We start from the raw sequence: 27,753 nt of genomic DNA, 5'->3' as shown, positions 1-27,753 counted from the left end.
GTGTGAGCACACACACGCATGAACACACACACACACACACACATGCACAAATGCAGCCTACTCTCCATGTACCATCACTCTTGCATTTTTCTGCCTCAATTCAAAACCAAAAGTAAAACACAAATCTCCAAATGATACAGCTAGCTCCCAGGTTGGATCGGGGGGGTTAAAACTGTTTCTAAAGCCATTTTGCTGTTTTCCAGAACCCTGGGCAGGGAGATTTCTGTGGAAATCCATGGATGGACATTCTCAACGCATCTTTAGAGCCTTGCAGAAACTACCCACCAGCCTGAAGCAGTGGAGGGGTGGGTCTTCCTATTAGTTCCACACAAAGAGCTGTCAGCGAAAAGTAACTTGTGCCCAGAGTTTGGTGAAACACGGAAACAGGTTCGTGTTCTCTTCCATTCATTGGGAGCAGACTGCCCCTGCTGGTACATGCGTTGACCAAGCAGAAGACACTACACAGCCCGGCACAATATCAGCCTCCACGCCCGAAGAATGCACAAAAAAGCAACAAGGCTACAAAATGAAGTCAATAGGTCAGATGTGTTATTTAAATGTTCTGCGAGTGTCTTTGCTTCTTTAAATGCTCATGAGAGTGGCAGAATGTGCTAGAAGACCATTAGACAGGCTGACATTCTTTCTTCAGCATACTGAGTTCAAAGTTCCAGGGTTTGGATGCCACAATAAAGGTGCAATGAAACATCTAAAAGAGACAAAAACAATAACCAGCTGGTAAGAACAATTGCAAAAAACAAAAGTCAAAAACCCCCAGAAGTTCCTCTTTCCAGGTGCCAGGATTTAGCTTCAAGAGGGACAAAAGGCCATCTGAGCCAGCCACGCCTCTACAGATCCCCAAGCTGTTGGCCCAATGGCAGAGCAGCCAGCCTCATGACTGGGATGGACCCCCATCGGTTCACCTCCCTGAGAGGTGAAGCCATCACGGTTGTGGCTCCATTTGCTCCAGGTGAGCAAGAGTTGGAGCCCAGGACCAATTATCCTCAAGAAATCCTAGTGTCCAGCTCTGGCCCTTCTCCAGACATGCCAACTTCCTGCGGCCCATGGAGACCCCACGCGACGTGGAGGGCCCAGTGGCTCCTTCCCAGGGTATATGGCACCACAAGAATAGCCAGGGTCCTGCATGTCTTGGAAAGCGGTGTCAGAGTCTGGCCAGATTCCACCAGGGAAAGCTTGCAGCTGGGGAGCTGGGAGGAGACACAGGGCCTGCAGAGGGAGCGGGGCTCCAGGCTCCTGGTGTGGATGAGATCACTGTGTCCCTCCTCTCACCTAAAATCTTTATTCAGTTAGAAGAAAAATATAAAGTACAAATAGCTCTTTATGGCAACACCCAGTAAAAGTGAAGTTGCATAAGATACACAGACTGAGGGGTCAGGTTGAGGGGGAAATAGGACCAAGTGACCAGTAACCCAGACAGACCACGGAGGAACTGAGGCCAAGTCAGCGGGGTGTCCAGGCTGGAGGGGCATCAGGATGGGTGGAGCTGGTTCCTGGCAATGGCAGGGAGGGCAGGGAGGGCAGGTAGTGTGCTTACCAGAGGGTTAACTAATTGCTTAACTTGTGATCGCCAGGGTAGACAGGAAAAAATCGCAAAATAAAGGGATTGAAAACCCAATTATTAAAATCAACCATAGAGGATACTTTAGTACTGTATTAACATATTAAAAATCTTTAAGAGGTGAAAAAATATTGGACAAGGAATTCAACTTCTTGGAACTCTGCCCACAAGGCAACAGCAATCAGATATACACACAAACAGAAATAAAGAAGAATATTCATTATGGCACTGTTCATAATAGCTAAAAATTAGAAAAACTTAAATAATCAATTCTCAGGGGGTGACTAAATAATATGTGGAAACACCATTAAACGAAGTCAAATAGTTTCATTACATAACGCCCTCAAATAATTTTACGGTTTTGGAAATCCTTAGATTTTATTATTAAATAAAAATCTAAATTGTGGAACAGTGTACAGTGTGATCCCCACTACACAAAAATACAAATGTAAAATATAGAAGAAACTAGGATGTATAAAACTAAGTTAACAGCAGTAAACTTTCCATAAAGGTATTTTTAGCTGATTGTTTTTTTTCTTCTGTAGTTGATTTTAAGCTACTTAATACTTCGGAAAATTTCTAAATTTTCTACCTTAAGTGAATAGGGCCTTTTACTATTTAAAACAGTATCAGGTTTTAAAATTTATTTTCCACGGAGCTCAGGTAGTTACCCTTTCTTCCTTTCTAAGTCTCAATAAATAAAGAAAACAGATAAGCTCGAATCTATAGGAGGTCAGAAATGGGGAATCTCTAGGAGTTCCATGATCCATGCAAAGGCACAGACTGGGAGGAATCCTTGGAGGGTAACAGGTGATTTTGAGCAGACCATCCAAGGCTGTTGAACTCTATCTTAGCACCTACCTTCTGCATTTGGGGATCCCATTGTACTAAGCAGTTTTCATTTTCCCCCGAAGCTTTCTTGCACATTGTCCGGGCAATTTTGACTTCAAGAAGGTAATCCAAACTATCTGTGACCTGTCCATGAGTAAGTTAAAGTTAGAGATCATAAAAGAATATGTGGTATCAATTGTCATTTCTGATAAACAAACATGTCACTGACTGCTTAGGGCAAAAGGTGTCTTCTCACCTCCTTCCCTCCTACAGTTTTTTTTTTTTTTTTGGCCAGAGTTTTGGGGTAACGTGGAGGTGGTTCTTACCTCTCTCTCTCTCTCTCTCTCTCTCTCTCTGTTTCTCAGTCACTCTCATTATGGTATTTAATTTTAAAGTAATGACAACTGTCACCAAAATAAAGCAAGAAGACTATTCCCTAAAGGCCATTTTTCCTGGGAAAACGAATGGTTTGCTCATTGGAGCTCTGGAAATAAACAGCATTTTTATCGAAATCCACTGAGAATGTATCGATTCCCTTTAAAGTTTTGGTAGTTTTAGTCATCCTTGCCTTATTCCATGTCATATACCCTCCCAAATCCCTGAATTTCTGGGCATCTCCCCTCCCCTCCCCTCCCCATGCAGAACCTCCCCTCCCCATCCAGCATCACTCAGAGGCAGTAGCATGGGCGGATTAAGAGCAGACAACCTGGGTTTAAATCTTGGCTCTTCTACTTAGTAGCTGTGTGACCCTGGGCAAGTTACTAAACCCCTCTGTGCCTGTTTCCTCCTATGTGAACTTGAAAACCTGAGTGCGCATACAGAAAGCCACTGGATCTAGCACAAAGTAAACATGGCTCCAGGCTGCCATTGGCGGTCTTTCCTACCAGTCTTCGCCGTGTGTGAAATCGGCAGCAGAACCCCAGCCAGCTATGAACTGGAGCAGGCGGCCACATGCTTTTTCTTCAAGGGCCAGAGAGGAAATATTCCAGGCTTTGCAGCACAAATACAGCCCAGAGGACCCTCAAAAAGTGTGTGTGGCTGTGTCTTAACAAAACTGTGTTTATGGACACTGAAGTTTCAATGTAAAGTAATTTTCATATGTCACAAAATAGTCTCCTTCTTTTGTTTCTTATAATCATTTGTAGCTCACGGGATGTACAAATATGAGAAGTGGGCCAGATTTGACTTCAGGCTGTTAGTGGCCACTGCTGATAAAGATCTTTGCACTTTTAACTTAAATCATCCAATGGAATAGAGCAGTTTTCTTTCTATGGCACATGGGCATATGTTATTTTTATCCGAATTTTCACCCAGCATTTTTCTGTTCGCTTTCATTAGGAGTTATTTTTGTTTGGGGGGTGGTGCATTCTTCCTTACCCCCTTTCTTCAATATGTTTTCCAGCAGTTTGTAGCTGGAATGCCAAGGATTTTTAAACACTTCTGTTCTAGCCTCTTTTGGAACCTGTTTCTACCTGATTCTTTTGCATCCTTACCCGCATTTGAGCTGACAGTCAACTAAGAAATAAAATGTACACTCCTGTAAAGAAAGCTGGAGTAGCAATACTCATATCAGGTAAAATAGACTTTAAAATAAAGAATGTTAAAGGAGACAAGGAAAAATACTACCTAATGATCAAGGGATCAATCCAAGAAGAAGATAAAACAATTATACATATATATGCACCCAACATAGGAGCACCTCAATACATAAGGCAACTGCTAACAGCTATAAAAAGGGAAATCGACAGTAACACAGTAACAGTGGGGGACTTTAGCACCTCACTTGCACCAATGGACAGATCATCCAAACAGAAAATTACTAAGGAAACACAAGCTTTAAATGACACAGTAGACCAAGTAGATTTGATTGATATTTATAGGACATTGCCTCCAAAAACAGCAGATTACACTTTCTTCTCAAGTGTGCATGGAACATTCTCCAGGATATATCACATCTTGGGTCACAAATCAAGCCTCAGTAAATTTAAGAAAACTGAAATAATATCAAGCATCTTTTCTGACCAAAATGCTATGAGATTAGAAATCAAAGGAAAAAACATATGATACCAACAGATGGAGAGATATACCATGTTCTTGGATTGGAAGAATCAATATTGTGAAAATGACTCGACAACCCAAAGCAATCTACAGATTCAATGCAATCCCTATCAAATTACCAATGGCATTTTTTTACAGAACTGAACTGAAAAAGTCTTAAAATTTGTATGGAGACACAAAAGATCCCGAATAACCAAAGCAGTCTTGAGGGAATAAAACGGAGCTGGAGGAATCAGACTCCCTGACTTCAGACTATACTACAAAGCTACAGTAATCAAGACAATATGGTACTGGCACTAAAACAGAAATATAGATCAATGGAACAAGACAGAAAGCACAGAGATAAACCCACGCACCTATGGTCAACTAATATATGACAAAGGAGGCAAGGGTACACAATGGAGAAAGGACAGTCTCTTCAATAAGTGGTGCTGGGAAAACTGGACAGCTACATGTAAGAAATTAAGATCTTTTTTGATCCACCACCTAGAGTAATGGAAATAAAAACAAAAATAAACAAATGGGACCTAATGAAACTTAAAAGCTTTTGCACAGCAAAGGAAACCATAAGCAAGATGAAAAGACAGTCCTCAGAATGGGAAAAAATATTTGCAAATGAATCAATAGACAAAGGATATCTCCAAAATATATAAACAGCTCATGCAGCTCAATATTAACAAAACAACCCAATCCAAAAATGGGCAGAAAGCCTAAATAGACATTTCTCCAAAGAAGACATACGGATGGTCAAGATGCACATGAAAAGCTGCTCAACATCACTAATTATGAGAGAAATGCAAATCAAAACTACAGTGAGGTATCACCTCACACCAGTTAGAATGGGCATCATCAGAAAATCTACAAATAACAAACGCTGGAGAGGGTGTGGAGGAAAGGGAACCCTCTTGCACTGTTGGTGGGAATGTAAATTGATACAGCCACTATGGAGAACAGTATGGAGGTTCCTTAAAAAACGAAAAATAGAGTTACCCTATGACCCAGCAATCCCACTTCTGGGCATATACCCAGAGAAAACCATAATTCAAAAAGACACATGTTGGGCTTCCCTGGTGGCACAGTGGTTGAGAGTCCGCCTGCCGATGCAGGGGACACAGGTTTGTGCCCCGGTCTGGGAAGATCCCACATGCCACAGAGCGGCTGGGCCCTTGAACCATGGCCGCTGAGCCTGCGCATCCGGAGCCTGTGCTCTGCAATGGGAGAGGCCAGAACAGTGAGAGGCCCCCCTACCGCAAAAACAAAAAAACAAAAAAACAGACACATGCACCCCAATGTTCATTGCAGCAGTATTTACAATAGCCAGGCCATGGAAGCAACCTAAATGCCCATTGACAGATGGATGGATAAAGAAGATGTGGTACATATACACAATGGAATATTACTCAGCCATAAAAAGGAACGAAATTGGGTAGAGACGTGGATGGATCTAGAGACTGTCATACAGAGTGAAGTAAGTCAGAAAGAGAAAAACAAATATTGTATACTAACACATATATGTGGAACCTAGAAAAATGGTACAGATGAACTGGTTTGCAGGGAAGAAATTGAGACACAGATGTAGAGAACAAACGTATGGACACCAAGGGGGGAAAGCGGCGGGGGGTGGGAGTGGTGGTGGTGTGATGAATTGGGAGATTGGGATTGACATGTATACACTGATGTGGATAAAATGGATGACTAATAAGGACCTGTTGTATAAAATAATAAATTAAATAAAATTCAAAAATTAAAAAAAATAGAATAGAAAAGAGTCCTACATCTGCAGAACTACCTCATGCTTGGCAGGGGTGACACTGTGGTATAGTGTAGAAATAATGCCCTTTTTAATAAGTGGTGCTATTTGGTTAAAATAAAAACAAAAAAAGAAAACCACACACACACAAAATGTACATTCGTGAAAAGAAGTAGCAAACACTATGAAATGATTCGTTAGTCTTGAGCTATGTGGGTCTTTGGTTTATTTTATTATTAAATACCTGCCTTTAAAGCAGAACCATCTATACCTATTTCTGTAAATGGAGAACAGATGAAAACATCCAAGAAAGTGGACTAACCCTGGGAAAGACGGGAACTTCACTAAGAACAGGTACCAAATCTGAGCCCTCTGGGGCATTGACATCCATGAGGTCTTACTTCAGCCACCCATTGGGGACGCACATCCTGGACCAGGTGTCGTTGCCTGAAAACACAAACCACACAACTGGGGCCACACGGAGAACCAGCAGGAGCCTGGGGCCCTCAGCCTGTGCAGGTGGCCAGGAACCAGGGGTCCCGGCCTCTTAGGGGATCCAGATGCTGAGTGAAACTTCTGCCCACATAAGAAAACAGGAAACGGAAGCAGGTTGACGGCGGCTGGAGGGTGGGCAGTGCAGGTTAGAGGGCAGATGGGGCGAGTGGAGGAGGAAGAGGGACAGAGGTGTAGGTCAGGCCGGCATCACATGTAACCCAGGCCCAGTGGGGCCCCCTCACCCTCTGCCGACCCCTCTCATCGCTCACCCCTCCACCTCCCATCTTGGGCTCCTGCATAAACCTCAGGACAACCCTCTTTCTCAGGAAACACAGCGCTGGTTCAATGCACTCATCTTAGACATGGTCCGTGTTCAAATCCCTCCAACTGCCCTAAGAACATCCTTTACAGTATAATTTTAAATCCAAGAGACAATACAGGATCACATCTGGCACTTAACATCATGTTTCTTAAGCTTCCTTTAATGAGAACCGTTTCCTTCTTCTTCCCTGTCTTTCACAGCACTGATTTTTTTCAGTATGCAGGCCTCTCACTGTTGTGGCCTCTCCCGTTGCGGAGCACAGGCTCTGGACACGCAGGCTCAGCGGCCATGGCTCACGGGCACAGCCGCTCTGCGGCATGTGGGACCTTCCCGGACCAGGGCACGAACCCATGTCCCCTGCATCGGCAGGCGGACTCTCAACCACTGAGCCACCACCAGGGAAGCCCAGCACTGATATTTTTAAGCGGTCTTAGAGAATGCCGCATAATACGGACTCGTCTAATTGTCCCTCGAGATCACCCTCAGGCTTTTGGAGCAGGAACACCGTATATAGGCAACGCTGTGTCCTTGCAGTGATGTCACATCAGAGGTACACGGTGTCAATTTGTCCCATGTGTCCTGGCTGTAATTAATTAACAAGCAACCCCTACAGCGGTCCACCCCCCTCCCTCCTCCTCCCCTCCCCCTCTCCTGCCACACCGGGTGGAGGATTCATTGCTGATCTTCGGCCTGAGTTATCACCATGGTGGTTGCAAAAGGTGATTTTCTAGTTTCACATTCTTTCACATCTCTAAGTAGGCATTTTTCTGTAAAAAAAGAGCCTTCCCTTCTGCCCTGGTTCCTTTTTACAGTGAAAGCTGGATGTGGAGTTTGTTCACTTGTTAAATGTGTTATAATCCATCCCTGTAGCCACTTAGGTTGATGATATCAGCTCAAACTGTTCCAAACTCGACCCCTTCAGAAGCCCTTCTGGGCTCTTACCTGTGTTTTCTGATGTGACTATAACTAAGTTTAAGTTATTTGAATGGATATATTATGTTTTACCCCAGAATGATAAAGGAGGAAGTTTAATTAACTTTCTTCCAAAAATCCCTAAAATAAAGTTCATAAATTTTGGCTCAGGTGTCTCTCAGCTGCTCTCCACGGATGACAGCCCTGCCACAAAGGTGAGTGTGGGGGCAGAGAACGGGGAGTGAAAGCCACCAACCTGCTCCTGGGACTTCAGAATCTGCAACACCTTGAAGGTGTACTCGTCCTTGCTGGCCTTGTTGTACTCCTTCATGGCGAACCACAGTGCATGCTGCACGTATACGTAGGATTCGGGGACGTCTTGGAATTTCCTCACCACCTTCGATGAACCCCAGGCCTGGTCACCTCTGGACGCGAGGGCCACCATGGCCATCAGGAGCAGCAGGCCGGGGCGGAGCCTGGCCATGGCACCTCAGCCCAGGGGCGCGGCCGAGCCCCTCCTGTCCTCGCAAGGCTGGCCGGGCCCTGCTGCCTCTGCACGCGGCCCCTCCTAGCTCTGCTGCAGGCGGAGAGGGGAGAACAGCGGTTAACATCACCTGCCTAAAAAAGAGGCTGCCTGCGAAATGTTCAATGCAGTCCATTTTCCCATCTTGGATGCTTCCTTTCTGGAAGGACGCACACCTCTGTGCACTCACGTGTGGGAGGGATGCACACATACATGTACACACACACACGCCTGTCTCTGCCGGCTGGGTTGGGCCCTGTGGTAGGCACTGCATGTGCTGTGTGGTCTCTCATCATCAGAGCCCCGTGGGGCTGCGAAACCCTTTACACAGGAGGAGACGGCCACGGGGCCGCGTGTCTGCTTCAGAGCAGGGCTGCCCTGCCTCAGTCTCACCCACGCGTAGGAGGGATCACGGCTTGTAAAGTGCATTTGCTTGGGAGGAATCCCTTCTGCCACAGAAGGTCACCAGGATTTGGCTCACAAGGCGGAAGCAGCGGTTAATGTGTCAGATGCAGACAAGGAGCAAGCCCCTCGAGACAAAGCAGGGTCCGTGGGTTGTGTTCGCTGCAGAGAAGTGGGGACAGAGTGTCCAAACAGAGGACGTGATGGCCAAACCAAGAGATGCCTGGTGTCCGTCAGACTCTAGATACAGACACCCAGCACTGAACACTCCTGGGGTCTTAGCTCGGTTGCCCACCCAGGACACCGCTCTGACCCACGTGCCCTCTGCCAGGAATCACCGACCAAACCCAGGCCGCGGGAGGCGACCTTCCCGTGTGCCTCCCAGAGACGGGCCTGTGGAGAGGCTGATGCGTGAGGACACCGGGTCCCCTCCGCCTGCCGGCCTGGCCCGTGGTAACCTACCCGCTCCTGCCCGGCCTCCGCGCGATGGCAGCATTGTGACACACGTGGGATTGGAGCGGTTCAGACCCGCTCCGTGGCCTCTGGAGCAGTTGCCCAGACACACAGGACGGTTGCCCTGGGCCGTCTTCCATCCAGCACGGCTAAACCTGGGACCCACCTGAGCACCAAGTTCCTTTCCACGATGCTGCGGCCGAGCCCTGAGCTGGCCGCCGGCCGCAGGCGGTCTCTCTCCTTCCTCAGGACCCGAGCTCAGTGGCTCCTGCCTGTGGCCCGCTTGTCTCTGGCACGCTCAGTTCACAGCCATGCGCCTGCTCAGGGTGTCTGTTGGCGTCAGGGTGCGTCTGCCCTCAGCTGCCCTCCCTGCCAGTGGTCACCTCTGGCCCCTTTGTGATGTAAGCCCTGCCCCACTGATGCTGCCCAGGTGACCAGCCCCTCTGTCAGGGGACCCTCTGCCCTCAGAAGTCCACAGGCTCACCAGGAGCCCCCAGCATCTGCCCCAAGTGCTGAGTCCCAGCTCCTGTCCCTTGGCTCCTGACTTTCTAAATTTCTGTGCTTTGGATGGGCAGCTGGAAGTGAAGTCACCTCCAAGGCTGTTTCCATCAGTGTCTTGTCATGTGGCCCCTCTTTGGTGTCTTAGAGACACCAAACAGCCAGGCTCAGGGGACCTGGGGCCAGAGGCCCTCAGGTCGGAAGGCCAGGGGTGGTGCCGAGGACACGAAGCAGAAGGCTGGCAGCAGACTCAGGCGTGATGAGCCTCTGTGGGATGAACAGAGGGCAGATCCCCCTTGGCCCGCCAGCCATTCCTCCCCATCTCCAGCCTTGTCCCGGGCAGGCTGCCCGGACGGTCGGGACTCCATCCCACTCTGCTTTTGGGGCCTGGCTCGGCCTCAGAGAGGGGCTCCCAAGAACTCAGAAGTTGGGAAATCACTAGTTTTCTTTCCAGGATATTAAAAATACACATCAGCCCAAGGAGGCTCCTACCTGAGATCCATAAGTAAAATCCAGACAGGGCCTATGAGACCTGAGAGTCACCGGCTGGAGGGTCAAATGTGTGAGACAGAGTCCTGGGCTGGAAATCAGGAGCCATTTCTGAGCTTGTAGAAAACACAGAAGCCAGATGGAGAAGAAACATCAATCTGACCACACATTTTGTACAGCACACACTCACACATGCTCTCGCCCCCCAAAGTCGACAGGTAAATGGGAACACAATATGTTATTTGGAAGATATTTGGCAAAGGGTTAAGTTCCCTTTTATGGGAAAAGCTCTTTTTTTTAAAATTTTAATTTTGTTAACATCTTTATTGGAGTATAACTGCTTTACAATGGTGTGTTATTTTCTGCTTTATAACAAAGTGAATCAGTTATACATATACATGTGTCCCCATATCTCTTCCCTCTTGCGTCTCCCTCCCTCCCACCCTCCCTATCCCACCCCTCTAAGTGGTCACAAAGCACCGAGCTGATCTCCCTGTGCTATGCGGCTGCTTTTAAAATCCGAAAGAAAAAGACAATTTCCTCACTCGTCTCGGCTCAAAGGGAGCCAAAGATATGAGCAATAATATGTCCAGAAGCGAGTCCATTTCCCCTCTTGGCCCCATGAATTGTTTGAAAACTGTGGCCTGGGCTGAGGCCTCCCTCAACACAAGTAGAGACAGCCCACATCTCTCCCTGGGAGTAGGCTGGGGCCCACCCAGCTGGTCCGGGAAAACTTCAAGGGCGGGGCAGGGTGCTGACGCTGGGATGGCTGTGGACCCACGGGACTGAGTCCTGTGCTGGTCCTCAGGCCTCCACTGACTGACGGAGTACGGAGGGGAGACAGCCCCTGGGCCCTCTGGGCACGGCCCCACTCCCCTCCATCCCCCGCAGCCGGCTCACCCCAGCTGCTTTGGGGTCATCGGCAATGGCAGATACTGACTGTTCCAGAAGCTATTGCCCCTAATGAAGCCTCTCATTCTGCCCCTGACGGTTGGAACTGGGGTTCCAGGAGAGGCTGGCTGGTGCTTCTTACCCCGGCTGCCTTAAGGGGTGCGGCCAGAGGGCAGGTGGGACGCACGGGGCGCACTGCAGGGGCAGGGTGGTTTTTAAACAACTTTACTGAAATATAATTCTCATACCATACAATTCAACCATTTAAATGTGTGATTCAATGGCTTTTAGTATCTTCACAGTTTTACATCCAAAACCACAATCAGCTTTCCCAGCAAGGCTGAACCTATACCCTCCCAATCTCCCTGCCTCCTTCCAATCCTAGGCAACCTCGAATCTGCTTTCTCTATAGATTTACCTATTCTGGACATTTCCTATAAATGGGATCATACTGTATATGTCTTGTGGTGTATGGCTTTCTCTTAGTATGTTTTCAAGGTTCATCCACGTTACAGCATGAATTGCTACTTCATTTCTTTTTATCCCTGAATAACTTTCCTTCATGCATGTGTGTCCTGTGTTTCATCTATCCATTCACCAATTAGTGGACATGGGGGTTTTGACTACTTTTTGGCTATTATGACGAACACTGCTACAAACTTTCATATTTGGGCTTTTGTGTGGACATATGCTTTTATTTCTCTTGGTATACAGGTCAGAGTGGAATTACTGGGTTACCTGAACTCTGTATTTAACTTTTTGAGGAACTGCTAGATGGTTTCCCAAAGGGGCTGCACCGTTTTACCTTCCCATCAGCAGTGTATGAGGGTTCCATTCCTCTACATCCTTGCCAGCACTGGTTACTATCTCTCTATTTATTTATTTACATTTTGGCTGCGTTGGTCTTAGTTGCAGCATGTGGGATCTTTTGCTGTGACGGATGGGTGGGATCTTCATTGCAGCACATGGACTTCTCTCTAGTTGTGGCGTGCAGGTTTTCTCTCCATTTGCAGCACGCTGGGTCCAGAGCACGTGGACTCTGTAGTTTGCAGCAAGTGGGCTCTCTAGTTGAGGCGCTCGGGCTCAGTAATTGTGGTGCGTGGACTTAGTTGTCCTGTGGCATGTGGGATCTTAGTTCCCTGACCAGGGATTGAACCCACGTCCTCTGCCTTGGAAGGCAAGTTCTTTACCACTGGACCACCAGGGAAGTCCCACACTCTCTGTTTGTGATGATTGCCAGCCTAGTGGGTATGAAGGGAGACAAGTGGTTAGACTTTGACAAATGTGATGCAGAACATTTTAATTTCCATAATATCAAAGAGCTCTTGCAAGTAATTTTTAAAAAGACAAAAATCCAATAGGAAACTTGGAGAAAAGTAATCAACACAGAAGTCACAGAAAAAGAAATATAAATGTCTTTAATACATGTGTGAAAATATGCTTAGCTTCCTTAACAACAGAAATTCAAATGAACCCAACCATGAAGTGTCACCATTCTCCTACACTTTGGAAAAAAGTTAAAAAACAATGACAGTGTCTGGTTGATAAGGTGCCTCCATCAGCATTGGTGGAGTAAGAATCCAATGTCTTTGCTCAGGGTGATTTAGCAATCCCTGTTAAACGTTTAAAAGTTACATAGTCCTCAACACATCCACATGCAGGAGTTTGTCCCACAGAAATATTTGCCTACATGCACAAAAGGGCATGGGGACACAGTTTCTTCTTGGCTGGAGTAGAGTAGTTATTACCTAAATTTTTCTGTCTTTATAGACTGCCCCTATCCTGGACCTTCAGCTGGAGACAGCAGGCTTGGGGTGGACAGAGGAAAAACACAACTGTTTACAAAATGACATCTTCACCAACTTTGTCAGCACAGATCAGTTTCGACATCCTAGGCAGGGTTTAGGTGGAGGGGAGGGACTCCCCGTGGGTACTTGGTGTGGAGGGAGCTTCACAACCTGTATCAGAGGCTGTGCTTGGGGAGGGAGGGGGATCACACTGACATGGGTCCCAGTCAGAAGCTTGGGGGTGCTGAGGGGTCAGCCGAGGGCCTTGGCCCATGTCGCTCCACAGTTCTGGCCATCAGCACCTTCTCCACTTCTTCATGTGGACCATTGCGTCTTTGTCGTTCTGGTATAAACCGTGGGAAGCAGATCAAGACAAGCCTTGGACTCCTCTTCTACCCGGATCGATACAGGTGAGCCCTCCTCGGCAGCAGTTTTGGAACCATTCGGGCTGTAGGGCCAGATAGCGTTACTGAAATAAGTTGTTTGGTGATTTATTTCCCCTTTCTGCAGGCCTCCGTCCCTCTACTCTGAACCACACCCCCAAAGCTCTCCACTGTCCACCTAAAGTCATTCCGCACCTGCAGGATTGAGGGTCTGCCAGAGGCGGGGAGGCCAAGATCTCTCCCTGGGAGAGGCGCCCATGAAAGGCTGTGCAGCTGAGGCCCAAACTCCGCCATGAGGGAGCCCTGTTACGTTCAGGCCAACACCCTCGAAAGCAAAGAGCCTGGAAGGGAAAAGGTCCCATCACCTTTCTCCACATCCACATTAGCTGGCTGCTTGCCAAGGCAGGTGCTAAGCAATGACAGCAGAAGCTAGGATGGCGCCCAGCCCTTCTGGACTCATAAGAGGCACCGCTGAGGGCCAGACACCTGGCTCCAGTCCTATGCCCGTCCTCACCCGCACTCAGCCCGGCTGTGTGACATAATTCCTGCCTGGTTCATCTCATTCGGCAGTTCTTCTTATAGCAATGCCCTTAGGTCTTGCTCCAGGGGTGGCTGAATTGGGAAAGATCCTGCAGAAATCACCCTCATTTCATCACAAATCCCCTTTCGTCAAGAGGAAGGCCACGGTCCAGTCCCCAGCACTTTGGAGCAATCCCCTGATCTGTGGCCTGGCTCTGGGCCTCTCTTGTGGGTGAAGTTTGCTGTGACACTGAGCAAGGTGAAGCTGGGTCCACCACACAGCCAGTTCCATCTTGGCAATGGTCACAGTCCCACATTCTTGCTTTTTCCACGGGCAAGGTGAGGGTGAGAGAGTGATGGCAGAAGGGGCTTCTCGGCGTGTGCGCAGGGGGCTGGCCTTGAGGCCTTGAGGCCTTGAGGTTCCCGGCCAGGAGGCGCAGTCAGGGTTCTGGAAGCAGAGCAAGCCGGCCACTGGGCATGTGCACACCTCGGGTTGAGCCCATCAAGTCCGACAGCTCGGGGGCCTGTCCCTGCAGTGTCCGTGGTGGGAGCCCATGTAGAACCGGAGACCAGCTCATTGCCATTGGCAATTCTTTTCCTGAGAAAGGCCCCCAGGTTCACGTTCCTGTCCTCACGGGGGGATCGGTAAACGCTGCCGGCACGCCTAATGTCCAGATAAGAGCTGGGGACTCGCAGACCCAAGACCTCGCCATCCTCTATTCCAAGGACCCTCTGCTCTTTGGGCAAGAACCTTGCAGTCTCTGTTTTGGCCCTGGCCTACTTTGAAGTTGCAACAATTAAACTCTGTGTCAGCCGAAGAACAAATGACTGTAGAACTAAAGCCTTTGAACTCTTTGGTGGGACAAGGCTGACAGTGAAAAGTGGGAGGAGGCAACAGAGGCCAGGGCTCAGGTCTCTGCTGCCAACTGTCCCTAAGGCCGCTAGCCGGCCTGATCCCAGCAGAAACCTGCAAATGTGTCGGCACATGGATAGCAGAACCGTCAGCCTCCCCCGCTGTAACGGACGTACATGCCTCCGACCCAGCACATCGCCTGGTCCTACCGAGCCAGCAGGCATTCTGTCCTCCAAGATGAAGGCTAGAAGACTGAGGGCCCAGTTACACCGTGAGGGCTTTGAACTAGAAGGTGGCAGCGTTGGGACAAGAACTCCATCTTCTGTGCTGGCCTGTGGCTGTACCCCTGCCCTCGAGGTGCCAGCAGCCTAGAGCTCAGACATGCTGGTGTCCGGGAGTTGTCCCACAGCTGACCCTGCTCCTGGCCTCACTCCCCTGGCCAGGGGGCTCCGTGACTCAGCCAGGTCTAGAGACTCGTTTCCTCATGCTCAGACACGCTCATGCCCAAGAAGGGAGGCCGTTAGCTGGGACTGGTACCCAGGTAGCCAGGATCTGCCCGCAGGATCTGTAAAATGCTGTGGGGAGAGGGCCTGCCCCCCAAGCCTGGCCCCGAGCTCCTCTGCAAGTGCCCTGCTGTCCTGGGCCCCTCTGTCCTCTGTTCCCCGTGGCTTCCTGGGCTCCCATCCTTCCACGGCCCAGCCTGGGCCCACACATGCAGCCAGAAGTCAGGAGGCTGCCCGTCACGGGGGGCAGCCCCACCAAGGGTGGGGACATGGTGCGTGAGTGCCCATGTGGAGTCTCCGCTGATGGGCAGGGGGCCCAGGGTGGGCCATGGGTGGGCAGAGCAGGTGAGCATAAAATGCTCGGGGCACAGTGGGCACACAAAGGCACAGTCCGGTCCCCACCCGCATGGTCACCAGCCTGTAGAGGGGCCATCCAGGCCCTGCAATTTGCCTCTCCTTCCAGATGATCCACACCGGTCTGCGGGAGAGGGTGGTTCCCCAGGGTGGCAGGGGGAGCTGAAGAGCCTCTGGCTGGCCCTAGGTGACATCCACGGCAGTGCATTGACCTGGCCCTGCAGGCCCAGCAGTAGCCTGGTGATTGGGGCAGAGACGGGCTTCTGTGCCAGGTATGCTCAAGTACACTTGACGGGCCGTTGACTATGGGAGGAGGGAAATGCCCTGCTCAGTTTGGCTTTGGGACAACACTTGCGGGGTGGTCCTGGCTGAGACTGGAGACGCCAGGAGGTCAAACAGGAGGGGTTTATGGCCAGGCCGGTGCAGCAGCCTGCCTCCGTCCAGGACCTGCCGATGAATCGGGGAGCCCTCCACGGTGGACGTGAGGAGAGCTGGCAGGAGTGCCCTTCACCAAGGAAAGCAGCCTGCGGGCAAGGGACCCCTGGACCGCAGAAGGCCCGTCTCACCCCCTGGGCCTCTGCTCCGGCTGCAGCCCCACTTCTGCTTACTCTCCTCTCCCCTGGCTGAGCCCGTTGGTCTCGGGAGAGGACCCAAATCTTTATCCCATGTGCCTTGGAAACAGATCAGCCTTGTTATTTCATTCCCAGGGTCGGAGGGGAACAGCTACTTTGCAAGCCTGGGTCCATCCTAGAGCTCCAACGTGGCCACCCCACCATCCCCTGCGCAGGGTGGACACTGGTGGCCGCTCCGTACACTTTCAGTGCCCGTGTCTTGACCCTTTGTCCCTGACTCCTCTGGAGACCCTAGAAATGCACCTCCTGTGTCTACATGTACCTACCACATGGAAAGGGGAACACCACCCACTAGGCGCACGTGGGTGATGAGTCTGTGCCCCTCCCCATGGGCTCTCAGTCCAGCAGGGCCTGGGAGCCAGGCAGTCCCCACGCTGGCCTGGGTCAAGGTTAGCAGACCTGGGGTGTGGTCAGTGGTGCGGCACGCAATGGACATGGCAGAGCTGGGACAGTGCTTACATCTCTGAGACCAGGACCAGGCTGCACTCTCCCCACAGCCCACCTGGCCCTTTCCCAGGTTGGAGGCCCTGAGCTCCCTGCTGCTGCTACCCAGGTGATCCCCGGAGCACCCACCCCTGGTCCTGGCAGCTCTGGCCTTGTTTCCCACTGGCCTGCGGGGTCTCCACAGCCCCGTCCAGGATTGGGCTAAATGGATTCCTTGTTCTCGCAGAGGATGGCCATGACTGGTCACCAGCTGGAAAGGCCTTGGGTCTCTGCAAGGATAGGGGCAGGGCAGAGGACGGGACCCCCAGACCAGTCCTGAGGTTGGGCAGCCTCCGAGGCCACGTGACCAGTCTTGTTGGGCGGCATTTCCTTGATCTCTGTGGCCTTCCAGGGCCCCTTTGCTCCTGCGTCCCAGACTGAGGCAGACAGTGTTGGGTCCAGGGTGCAGGGGGGCTTCAGCAGAATGGAGTAGAGGCTGTAGGGAAGTGAGTGTGTGTGTGTGTGTGTGTGTGTGTGTGAGAGAGAGAGAGAGAGAGAGAGAGAGAGAGAGAGAGAGAGAGAGAGAGAGAGAGAGAGAGAGAGAGAGAGAGAGAGAGAGAGAGAGAGAGAGAGAGAGAGAGAGAGAGAGAGAGAGAGAGAGAGAGAGAGAGAGAGAGAGAGAGAGAGAGAGAGAGAGAGAGAGAGAGAGAGACGCCAGTAACATCTCAGCAGAAAGGACATGAAACCCAGCAAGGGAAAGAGAGGCCTGCCTGACATCTTATTTCATGTGAAGAAAGAGAAAATGAAAAGAAGAGACTTGGAGAGACAGGTTAAAAAGAGGTGAAGTTAGATTAAAATTTGATATAAGTTAACACAAACTTAGAAATAGGCCTGTACGGGGTATCTCTGTCCACGTGGGAGGAACACCTGTACCAGTGGGGTGGCAGTCACCCCGCCCCCAGCACGTCCGGCTAGCCCCGCACTGTGCCCTGCCCGCTTGCTGCAGACACCAGATTCCTGCGGATCCCACCCAACTGTCCAGAAGGAAGGACCATCTCAAGAGGTTGGTCCCAATAGGCTGTCTTTCCTAAGGCGCCTACATGTGCTTTGTGAGCAGGGGGGGATGCGCAGCTGTGGTCTGACCTGAGCACCGGGGCTGGGTAGTGGGTCTGCTGCTCTGCAGGAAGCATCCCACCAGGGTATCTGGGGGGCACTTTTGGATGGAGCCCTCCTGGCCTGAGGGGAAGAGTAGTTTTTAATCAGGATAAGTGTATTAGGTCCAAGTGATGTTAAGCCTGTTTCAGGTCCAAATCCTGGGCCCTTACCTGGGGGAGGCTCCTGGGGTTGGGGGCAGAGCAGGAGTTGTGTCGGAGGAGAGCGAGGCACACATGGGTGGGCTGGGAAGAGAGACTTGGGGGGCTGACAGGAGGGAAGAGACAATCAGAGGAGAGGCAAGGGCTCTGCAAGGTGAATGCCACTTGTCCCCTGTCACCCCAGGGGTCACCCCAGACACCATGCCGGTGTCTCCAACCGTGAGACCTTAATTTGGAGGAACCAGAGACAAAAGAAGTGGCCTTTGAGTCTCGAGGCCTCATTCTGTCTGGGGCAGGAATGCTGAATCCCTGCCACCCACCAGGCCCTGAGGTGAAGCCCTGAACGCTGGAAACACAGTTGGTCTCCCAAATTGTACCCAACACCACGTTTAAAACAGCCTACTTAGTTTTTAAAAATCTAATTGTGGTAAATACATATAACATCTCCCATCCAAACCATTTAAGTGTATAGTTCAGTAGTGCTGAGTATATTCACAGTGCTGTGCCACTGATCTCCACAAGCTTTTCATCCTGTGAAATTAAAACTCTATCCATTAAAGAATCCCCCCTCAGACACACCTTTTTTTTTTTTTTTGGGGTACACGGGCCTCTCACTGCTGTGGCCTCTCCCGCTGCGGAGCACAGGCTCTGGACGTGCAGGCTCAGCGGCCATGGCTCACGGGCCCAGCCGCTCGGCGGCATGTGGGATCTTCCCGGACCGGGGCACGAACCCGTGTCCCCTGCATCGGCAGGCGGACTCTCAACCACTGCGCCACTAGGGAAGGCCCAGACACACCTATTTTTAATGATTGCTTTCTTTGAGGAAGTTTCATCTCCTGTTATCATCTCTGCTTGTGTACTTCCTTCTCCACATACCCCCACCTCTCCTCAGTCTCTCTCCATACACACACCTGCATACACACACCTGCATACACACCTGCACACACCTGCACACACCTGCACCCACAGACACTTGTGAACACTGAAGCTTCCTTTGAAGGCCTTATTGTCCTCACCCCTCTAGATCTGTGACCACTGTTGACATTTACATAAAGAGAAACACAAATTCTCCCAATTCACAGAGCCCCCACGGGGAAGACTGCTGCTTCTGCCAGGGGGTCTCCCAGCTGCGTCCCCCTCATCTCCCACCGGTGACCCATCCACTTGGGACCCAGGGAGAAAGGGGCCTCAGGCCAAAGGAGGCTTCCAGAAGGAACCTGTGAGTACCCACTGCGTTCAGCCCTCTGTGGGGCAGGGCACGGGGCGGGGGGCGGGGGCGGCGGATTACCAGATCAAAAGGAGATTCCTTCCCAGGGGTGTGGTGGGAAATGAAATCAGACCACACCCCACCCTCTGTGCTCAGTGACAAATGTTCCTTATTCCTGGGGGCGGGCCATCATGCCTGCTAAAGGCAAGTGGCCTCCCGTGAGGCCAGGAAGGAGGACTTGGTCTCGCTCATCTTTCGTTACCACCTAACATGAATCTAGAAAGCAGAACAGCAAGCAGGGGGACATGTATGAGGAAAGCACGCTGGTAATGGCTCACAGGCCATTCATTGCTGTTTCACAGACAAAGGAAGGGATGGTGGTAGGAGCTCCAGAGCCCCTAGGCATCCACACACTTCTTCTTCATCACGGTGAAATCGCTGTGCCACGGGAGTGTGCCCACCAGAAAGGTGCACATTTGGCTCTGAAAAAGACCACCACCACAGCAAAGTCAGCAGTGTGCCAAGAGGAAGAGAAAAAAAATGGCTCTGTTGCCAGGTGTCAGCTTAGGATACTAAGTGTCAGCTTAGGAATATGTGGGAAGACGGGTCATCACCCATCAAGGAATGCCCCCAAGAACCAGACGGCTGGAGGCTGCAGACCTTTGTAGCCACCAGCAGGTACCTGGAGAGGTATCTGTTCCCGTCCCTCCCATGGATAGACAGCAAATATTAATACTCATCATATTTTGGTGGGAGATCAGATGTAACCTTGATTTTATTTTGAATTCTCTTTAATATTTTCTACAATGTAGATTGTATGCAATTCTATGCCATGTATAAACTAATGTAGGTCATTTTAATAATCAAACAATGCCCTTTGTTCTAACAACAATGTCAGGATAAGAGCAATTTAGAGAGTTCTAGGACCTAACATATCTTTTATTCCAAAGACCCCTTCTCCCCCTTTCAAAATGTCATTGAGGGCTTCTCTGGTGGCGCAGTAGTTAAGAATCCACCTGCCAATGCAGGTGACACGGGTTCGAGCCCTGGTCCAGGAAGATCCCACATGCCATGGAGCAACTAAGCCCGTGCACCACAACTACTGAACCTGCGTGCCACAGCTACTGAAGCCCGTGCGCCTAGAGCCTGAGCTCCACAACAAGAGAAGCCACGCAATGAGAAGCCTCCTCACCGCAATGGAAGAGTAACCCCTGCTCGCTGCAACTAGAGAAAGCCCGTGCACAGCAATGAAGATCCAACGCAGCCAAAAATAAATAAATAAATTTTTAAAAAGCCATTGAAATGACAAATGAAATATTCTATGTGTGGGTGATAGACGGATGAGTGAGGGGAGAGAGACAGATGAACAGGTCAGTAGCAATCCTGGAAAAACAGCAAAGGGCATCTTCAATAATTGGCTGGAAACACTGGGGCATTTCAGGAGCTAAGAGGCAAACGGTGTCAGAGAGAATGGCGTTAGGTCTCCACTGAGTTCTGCACACATGCAAAGGAGTATTATGGGGGCCTCATTGCCCACAAACCAACAAAATACCAAGTCAAAATGTTTTTATAGGCAAATTACATCAAGCCTTGAGAACCCAAAGCTCTTTTGGTCTTTAAACTGATCTAGATCACAGGAAAAAATGGAAAGCCCCCATTCTCATTACACCAGACCACAGAAATCCTGAAACCAAAATATAGCTGAGAAATAAATTATAACCCAAACTTACCTACTAAATAGCCTTAAAAAAATACCAGCAAATTAAAAGCAGCTGCATAGTAAAGAGTTACTGTCCCTAATGCAGTGATTTTCAGCATTCCTGTGACATGGAGTATGTGGATGTCAGTACCCGGACATTCTGATTCAGTAGGTTTGGGGTCAGGCCATGGAACGCGTGTGTGCCCGTGTGTCCGTGTGTGCACCACATGCTCCAAGCCATTCTCTAGGGAAGTTTGACTGTTTAATATATAAAAGCAAAATTCCTAAATGAAAAGTGGCACATCGATCCCTCTGTATGCTAAGAGACAAGTGCGGACACCACCCATGCCACTGCTCCCTTCCAGCCCGGGCCCCACGGAGTGTCTCCACAAAGGGAGGTGACAAGAAGAAGGGGCTGTCCTGCCATCAACGAGGTGGTGACTGGAGAACACCCCCCACACACATGCATAAGCACGTCCACAATTAGCCTTCAGGAATCGCACCCCGCACTCAGAGAGACCCAGAAATTTGCCATAAAAGGGACAGGGATGCCAGGTGTGCATGTCCACAGCAGGTTCAACAAAGCTAATCGGGTCAGAGGAACAAGGATAGTCCCCTGCCGTGTCCTTGTGCAGAAATCGTCCAGAAACCTTGCTGAAGAGGCAGTCACCAAACAAGCCTGCACACTGGTGACCTGTGTATCTGTCACCACCTTCAGTCAGCGTGGATGAGAACTAACCACGCCATTTAAAGAAAGTTATATTTATAGAAAACCAAAAAGACACGTGCTCCATATTCCAGACACGTAAGGATGACTCAATATTATTTGAATTTATTATAGTAATGGGTCAAAAAGAAAAAATTATTCAATACACTTGGTAGATACTGAAAGAATAATTGATAGAAGAAAACATTCTTAATTTAAAAACTAACTCTTGGGGCTTCCCTGATGGCGCAGTGGTTGAGAGCCCGCCTGCCGATGCAGGGGACACGGGTTCGTGCCCCGGTCCGGGAAGATCCCACATGCCGCGGAGCGGCTGGGCCCGTGAGCCATGGCCGCTGAGCCTGCGCGTCCGGAGCCTGTGCTCCGCAACGGGAGAGGCCACAACAGTGAGAGAGGCCTGTGTACCGCAAAAACAAAAAACAAAAAGCAAAACACACACGCACACACAAAAAACCTAACTCTTGGTAAAGAGAGAGTTGGAGGAGCTTCAGAAAACAACACTTGATACAATATTTAGTAATAAGGTATAAATACTGAAGAGAATCCCATTAAATCCCCCAGGAATAAGAGAGAATGCCCAGCATTACTCCTCTTCAGCATTATTCCAAACACTTGGAAAGAAAGGAACAAAGTTTTCATTATCGATAAATGTGGGCTTTAAAACGTGTGCTTTAAAACCGAGATGGGCCATGGAAACCTTACAGAGAATAAAAGAGCTTCCTGAAGACAAGTTTCCTTAATTCTCTTTAATATTTTCTACAAACAGGTAAAAAGCGACAACTTTCCCTTATCCACAATGCTCCCAGTAGAAAATATAAACTTCAACCAACCATACTTGTACTACCAGGAAAAGATAAATAAAACTAACATAAAAGATAAGATGGCATCAGACACGCTCCCTGCTTGACTGTTTGTCCTTGAAGGGCCTGTATTGTGCTGGAAATGATGGAAATTGTTCATGGTGAGCTCCCAGAGGCTGTTTTAGACTCCTGTCAATGGGCCCTTGTGGTGCCCGTGCAGTGGCTGCCTGAAGCAGCGGTTCTGAGCATGGTCCCAAGGCCAGAGCAGCAGCCCCGGACCCCAGCCTGGGGAGCTCGTGAGGATTGCCAGTTCTTGGATTCCTCTCCAGACCTACTGAATCAGACTCTTCAGGGGGAAACCGCGCCACCCAGGTGTGTCAAGGTCGCCAGGTGATTCTGACATGGCTCACGTGAAAGACCACGGGGGTGAAAGAAGGAGCCCACCTTCAGGGAGCCCGGGGCCTTCACCAACCTCAGAGGAAGCCCTTGGATGAGCCCCGGGCACTTCCACCCTGAGTCAGAAATACAGGCTTGAGGCCAAAAGCCCCCAGGCTATGTCAGACCCCTGCTGAGAGCCTGGGGCTCTTCCCTGACATTTGTGGAAACCATGGCTGAGCCTGGGAGGGTGGGGACACCACTTAGCCTGGTCACTGCTTGATCTCCAGCACCCAGAATAGCGCCAAGTGCCAAGTAAGCTTTGATGAGCGGCTGAGTGAACGGACTCCCTTTTGTGCCTTCACAAGGATGAACGACTGTGGGGCTGGCAACAGCTGGGTGGTGCATCAGGGTCCAAGAGGGCAGACTCCCAGTGAATGTGTGTTAGCGAGTTTTCCTGCACCAGGAGCCTGGAGGGATGGAGTCCTTGCAATAAGAGTGACCTTGACAGCACCCTGTCCCTAGGACAAGGGGTCCTCCACATCCTGCTGCCCTGCACCCTCTGCTCTGAAGGCCACAGGGCTGACCACTTCTGGGGTGAAACACTGGGACTGATGCCGACCTCAAGGAGAGGGTCTGTGTACCCCAAGTTCTGCCTGGGGCTCAGAGCAGCCAAGACCATTGCAGCTAGTTGGCTTGTCACCTACCTTTTCCAGTTTGAAGTTTTCCTTAACCATGCTGGAAGCTTTCTGCAGTTGGTGCGGGCTATTTCAGCATGAATAAAGTATTCCAGACGATCTGTGACCTACTGATTAGCAATCATGCAATTTTGTCCAAAAAAGCTTTTTCTACTTTTTAAGTTTCAGCTAACCCTTAACAAATTGCTCTCACTCTCATTCTCTCTCCCTATCTCCTCCTCCCCTCTCCCCCTCTCCAAATATATCTTTAGGGGATGGCCTATAATGCCCACCACACACTGATACCACCACCTGGAGCTGGATGCCCTAGGGAAGGCTCCATCCAGCCTGGGGCTTTCTTGAAGGCAAGACCTTCTACTTCCAGAACCTGGGCTCTCCTGGGCCCAGGATATTACCAGTTCACGTGTGCCCCATGGGAACAGGCCCCTCGACCACATAGGACCCCCTCCCTGAGTCCCTTCCCACACATAACCCCCTCAGATTCTGTCACCTGAAATCCCTGCCCTTTGGGACTTCCCCACCCAAGGCCCCTCCCACCACCCCAGGGGCCCATGTGGCCAGGGTTTGTCTTCCTGTTCTCTAAGTGTTTAGGAAGCAGAACAGCTGTGATTGACAGAATTTGCTAACAGTTGAGTGAGTTAAAGGCTGCTCACATGTCCGTGTAAATCTGCTCCCATCTGGTTTTAAAAGATTACAGCAGGATTTAGAGATGGCCAAGCCCGCCATCCAGCAAATCCTTCTCCTACCAGCTCTTGGAATCACAGAAGGAATAAGGGCCCTCCTTCCGCAGTGGTGTTCCAGCCTTCGCAGGTGGGGCCCCTGGACCGGCAGCATCAGCATCACCAGGGAACTTGATGGAAATGCAGGACCTCGACCTACTGAATCAGAAACTCCAGGGGTGGGCCCCGCAGTCTGTGTTTGAACAAGCCTCCAGGTGATTCTGATGAACAGTGAGGTCAAAAAAGATGACAGGGCTTCCTGCTGGCGCAGTGGTTGAGAGTCCACCTGCCGATGCAGGGGACACGGGTTCGTGCCCTGGTCCGGGAAGATCCCACATGCCGCGGAGCGGCTGGGCCCGTGAGCCGTGGCCGCTGAGCCTGCACATCCGGAGCCTGTGTTTCACAACAGGAGAGGCCACAACACTGAGAGGCCCGTGTACTGCAAAAAAAAAAAAAAAAAAAAAAAAAAAAAAGATGACAGCAGGAGATGAAATGTGTGTCTGCAGCTTGGGTCCAGGTTCACCTGGACTCACGCTTTTTTGCCAGGCCTTCCCTCGCTGCCCACTCCAGCCTTTAACAAGGTCGTATGACCTCTTAGTTTCTTTCCAAAGAACTAACAAGGGTGACCGGACTGTAGTGGGAGAAGCTGGTTAGCCAGCTGGCGGCCGACCCCGGGCTGAGACGGGGGCGTCGGGCGCTAGAACGCGCACCCCTAACAGCCGTCCCCACTCCTCCTACCTCCCAGAGGTCCCGGACTCTCTGCTCATCCGGCCACAGGAAGGAAGAGGATGGCTGTGTGCTGATTCCAGGGAAAGGGGAACCTGAGAACTCACATCCCTTTCTGGAGGTGGGTTAACCAGAGTGACAGATCCAAAGCCCGTATCTGATCACATGGATCCCAAGAACCCCATGTCCTAATGTTTCTCTGGCTTTTCATCCTCCTAGGGTGGCCTGAAAGTCTTGCCCACAGCCTAGGAGGCCTGGCTTGGCCTGGTCACTGCCCACCTGTCTGGCTGCTCACACTGGCTCCTTAGGGTTGCTGAAATGGGCCACGCTCCTTCCTCCCCTCCCCCACACCCCTAAACCCTCCCACTCCCCTCCTGCAGCAGATGTTATGGGTGGGGCCCCAGACACCGACCCACACTGTCACTTCCCGGGGCTCTCTGTTGCCAGCAGAAGCCAAGGGCTCCTGGAGCAGCTCTTAGCCTGAGAGTTTGTGGATGAGGAACCCAGCTCCTCTCCTGCAGGTGGCCCAGCTCTGCAGTGCTGCCCCCTCTCCCCAAGGCCCCAGGGACCCTGAGCCCAGATGCCCTTGGTTGTCACCTGCTCAGTGGCTCCCCTGCACTGGTCCCTTCCCTGCCCCCTCTCAATCCTCTCCAGGCTGCCTGGTGCTTCCTGGATGGCCTCTCAAATAAACCACTTCACTGGAACACTAGCACTAGGGTCTGCTTCTGGGGACCCCCCCAAAACCACTGCCCACCAGCTGCCTTCCCCTGTAGCCCATCTGCCCTCGGGCTGCACGTTCATCTATCCCTGGGGAGGTGGTGCTCAACCATGATTGTGTAGGGGACCCAGGTCCCACACAGGGATCCTCACTTAATTGGTGAGGGTGCGGCCAGTGCAGGAGGGGACTCACCAGCTGTCTAAGGAAGCCCACTGACGCCTGGCCCCAAGCACCACGCCACAGACAGCATCCCAGCTCTCAGGTCTGGCTTAGTGGTTTGTCTTCTAATTGATCCCCTTGCTCCCTAAAGGCTGTGATCACCTGTGTCCATCTCAGCCCCATCTAGAGCGGCTGGCACGGAAGGGCTGCATGCCCATGATGCATGGGTACCAAAGGGGAGAACTGTGAAGGGGGTGTGGAAGTTACAGGACCCGGGAGCCTTAACTTCAAAGGGCGGCAGGATTGCCCCTGACGGAGTGTGCAGCCATCGGCCTCGTGCGCTGGGAACACCGTGTTGATGGCTCACTTGTGCCCGGAGGTGGGATCACGTGTAGACCGGCCCCTCTCCTGCCAACGGAGGCAGTGTGGAGTCCAACACCTGGGGTAAGTCTTTCTCAATGGCCTGCCTGCCGACTCTCTTTACAACTCATCCCTGCAAGCCTCCTGTGAAGTTATGCCCCAACCACCCAACTGAGGCTGGAAGTCAGTGGAATTTCAACGCCGAGGGCTTCTTCTTGGACTTGGCATGTGGGGCCGTGTGGAGCATCACCCACATGGGAATCAAGTGAGCAAGGTCTCCCAGCCTTGGGCCACCTGAGGCCCTGCGAGGAGGGGGTTCTGTGGACAGAATGTCTCCACTGACACTAAAGAAATGTAGGACTGACAAAAGGAAGGAATCTGGGAGGAGGCACTATGGGATGTGGATAGATTGAATGTTGCCTGGGGCTGCATTATTACAAAATATTCATGGCGCTCAACTTGTCTCCCAGCCTTAGCAAACATGGATCACAGACGTGTGATTTGCAGTTTGGGAATTAACTGAGTTCACAGGTTGGGGCCCCTCGGACAGAGGTCGCAGCACGTGGAGTAAAGACGCTGGGCATGGAGCGCTCGAGTGTCCGGAACCGCTGGGTCCCAGTGATGTTTACACACCCTCTCTCTCAGCCTGGCTTCAGCCTGTGCTGCTGGGAACAAATATGCAAATTGGGAGGAAGCACCCTTACCGCGCAGCTGGACCTGCAGCACCTTGACCACCTGGAAGAGGATTTCTCCTTGCTCTCCTTATTGTATTCCTGCACAGCGAACCACAGACACTGCTTCACGTTGCCACTTGAGGTGCGGATGGTCCTCGATTCCCTCAACACCTTGCCTGGGCTCTTGGATAGGAATGTGCTATCCACCAGGACCCCCAGAGTCTGGTCACGGTCCCTCCTTCCGGGTGCACAAGTGAACATCCTCGTCCTCCCAGGGCTGGAGCTGTGGGTAGGGTGGGGTGACCGTGGATGCCACTACAGGTCCAGAGATCTTACCCTGAGAACATCAGCCCAGCTGGATGAAGACAGAACTGTCAGGGTCACCTGGTGGGGCTCCCCCTGTCTTCCAAGGAGCCCTGCCCACGAGAAGCCAGTTCAGGAGTGCCCCAGCCACCCCAGCATCCTGCTCTTCTCCTCCTGGGTGGCTCTGTGGCTCCAGGCAGAGCACTTAGAGCTGGCGGGCCCGCACCTACCCTGTGAGCCTCTCCTCCCACTCCGGTTTCTGTGTCTCAGGCCTGTAAGATGTGGCTGTGAAGGGTGTGGCTGCCCTGAGGTATCCTGCCCTGGCCCTGTTTCTAGTCTGCTCCCCCTCCTGTGGAGGTGGGTGCCCCAGCCCGGGGTTCTCCCACAAACCCAGCACTTTTAGCTGCATCTAAGCCCTGGTCTGGGGCCTCCTCGTTCCCGAGCCCTGGTGTGTGGTCACCTTCTGAGTCCATGCCCTGCAGGGAGGTCCCACGTTGTGATGTAATCCCACACCGGTGACCCTGTCTCAGTGAGGGTACCTCTCCCCTGCTGGCCACTGGCCCATGGTCCTGGCAGCTCACACAGCAGGCACGCCCCTCCTGCTTCTGCCCTCGGGGCAGAGGG

General features: G+C 51.1%; 2 protein-coding genes across 2 annotated transcripts; both read right to left on the bottom strand.

The window, feature by feature from the left end:
* Positions 1-622: 622 nt before the first annotated feature.
* LOC112404630 (cystatin-13-like) lies at positions 623-8,428 on the bottom strand. Its single transcript, XM_024752681.1, has 3 exons — positions 8,201-8,428; positions 2,438-2,551; positions 623-706 (listed from the first exon to the last, which is right to left on the bottom strand). The coding sequence occupies exons 1-3, from the start codon at positions 8,426-8,428 to the stop codon at positions 623-625; spliced, it is 426 nt and encodes a 141-aa protein (XP_024608449.1).
* An 11,144-nt stretch (positions 8,429-19,572) lies between these two features.
* Positions 19,573-27,087, bottom strand: LOC112404632 (cystatin-8-like). Its single transcript, XM_024752683.1, is given in 4 exon segments — positions 19,573-19,656; positions 23,512-23,570; positions 26,851-26,898; positions 26,901-27,087. Coding segments are annotated over 4 exon segments (378 nt in total).
* Between the last annotated feature and the right edge of the window lie 666 nt (positions 27,088-27,753).

The sequence above is a fragment of the Neophocaena asiaeorientalis genome, unplaced genomic scaffold (assembly GCF_003031525.2).
Source record: "Neophocaena asiaeorientalis asiaeorientalis breed wild unplaced genomic scaffold, Neophocaena_asiaeorientalis_V1.1 scaffold528, whole genome shotgun sequence".
Taxonomy (NCBI): domain Eukaryota; kingdom Metazoa; phylum Chordata; class Mammalia; order Artiodactyla; family Phocoenidae; genus Neophocaena; species Neophocaena asiaeorientalis.
Note: the sequence above shows the minus strand (reverse complement) of the source record. Positions and strands in the feature narration are given on the sequence as shown.

Bases quoted from the DNA above. Each gene is read 5' to 3' on its own strand.
- LOC112404630 (XM_024752681.1), bottom strand. From the start codon at position 8,428: ATGGCCAGGCTCCGCCCCGGCCTGCTGCTCCTGATGGCCATGGTGGCC. The intron at 2,552-8,200 runs GTTGGTGGCTTT...ACTCATGGACAG, and splicing joins TTCTGAAGTCCCAGGAGCAG to GTCACAGATAGTTTGGATTA. The intron at 707-2,437 runs GTAGGTGCTAAG...TGTCTCTTTTAG, and splicing joins GGGATCCCCAAATGCAGAAG to ATGTTTCATTGCACCTTTAT.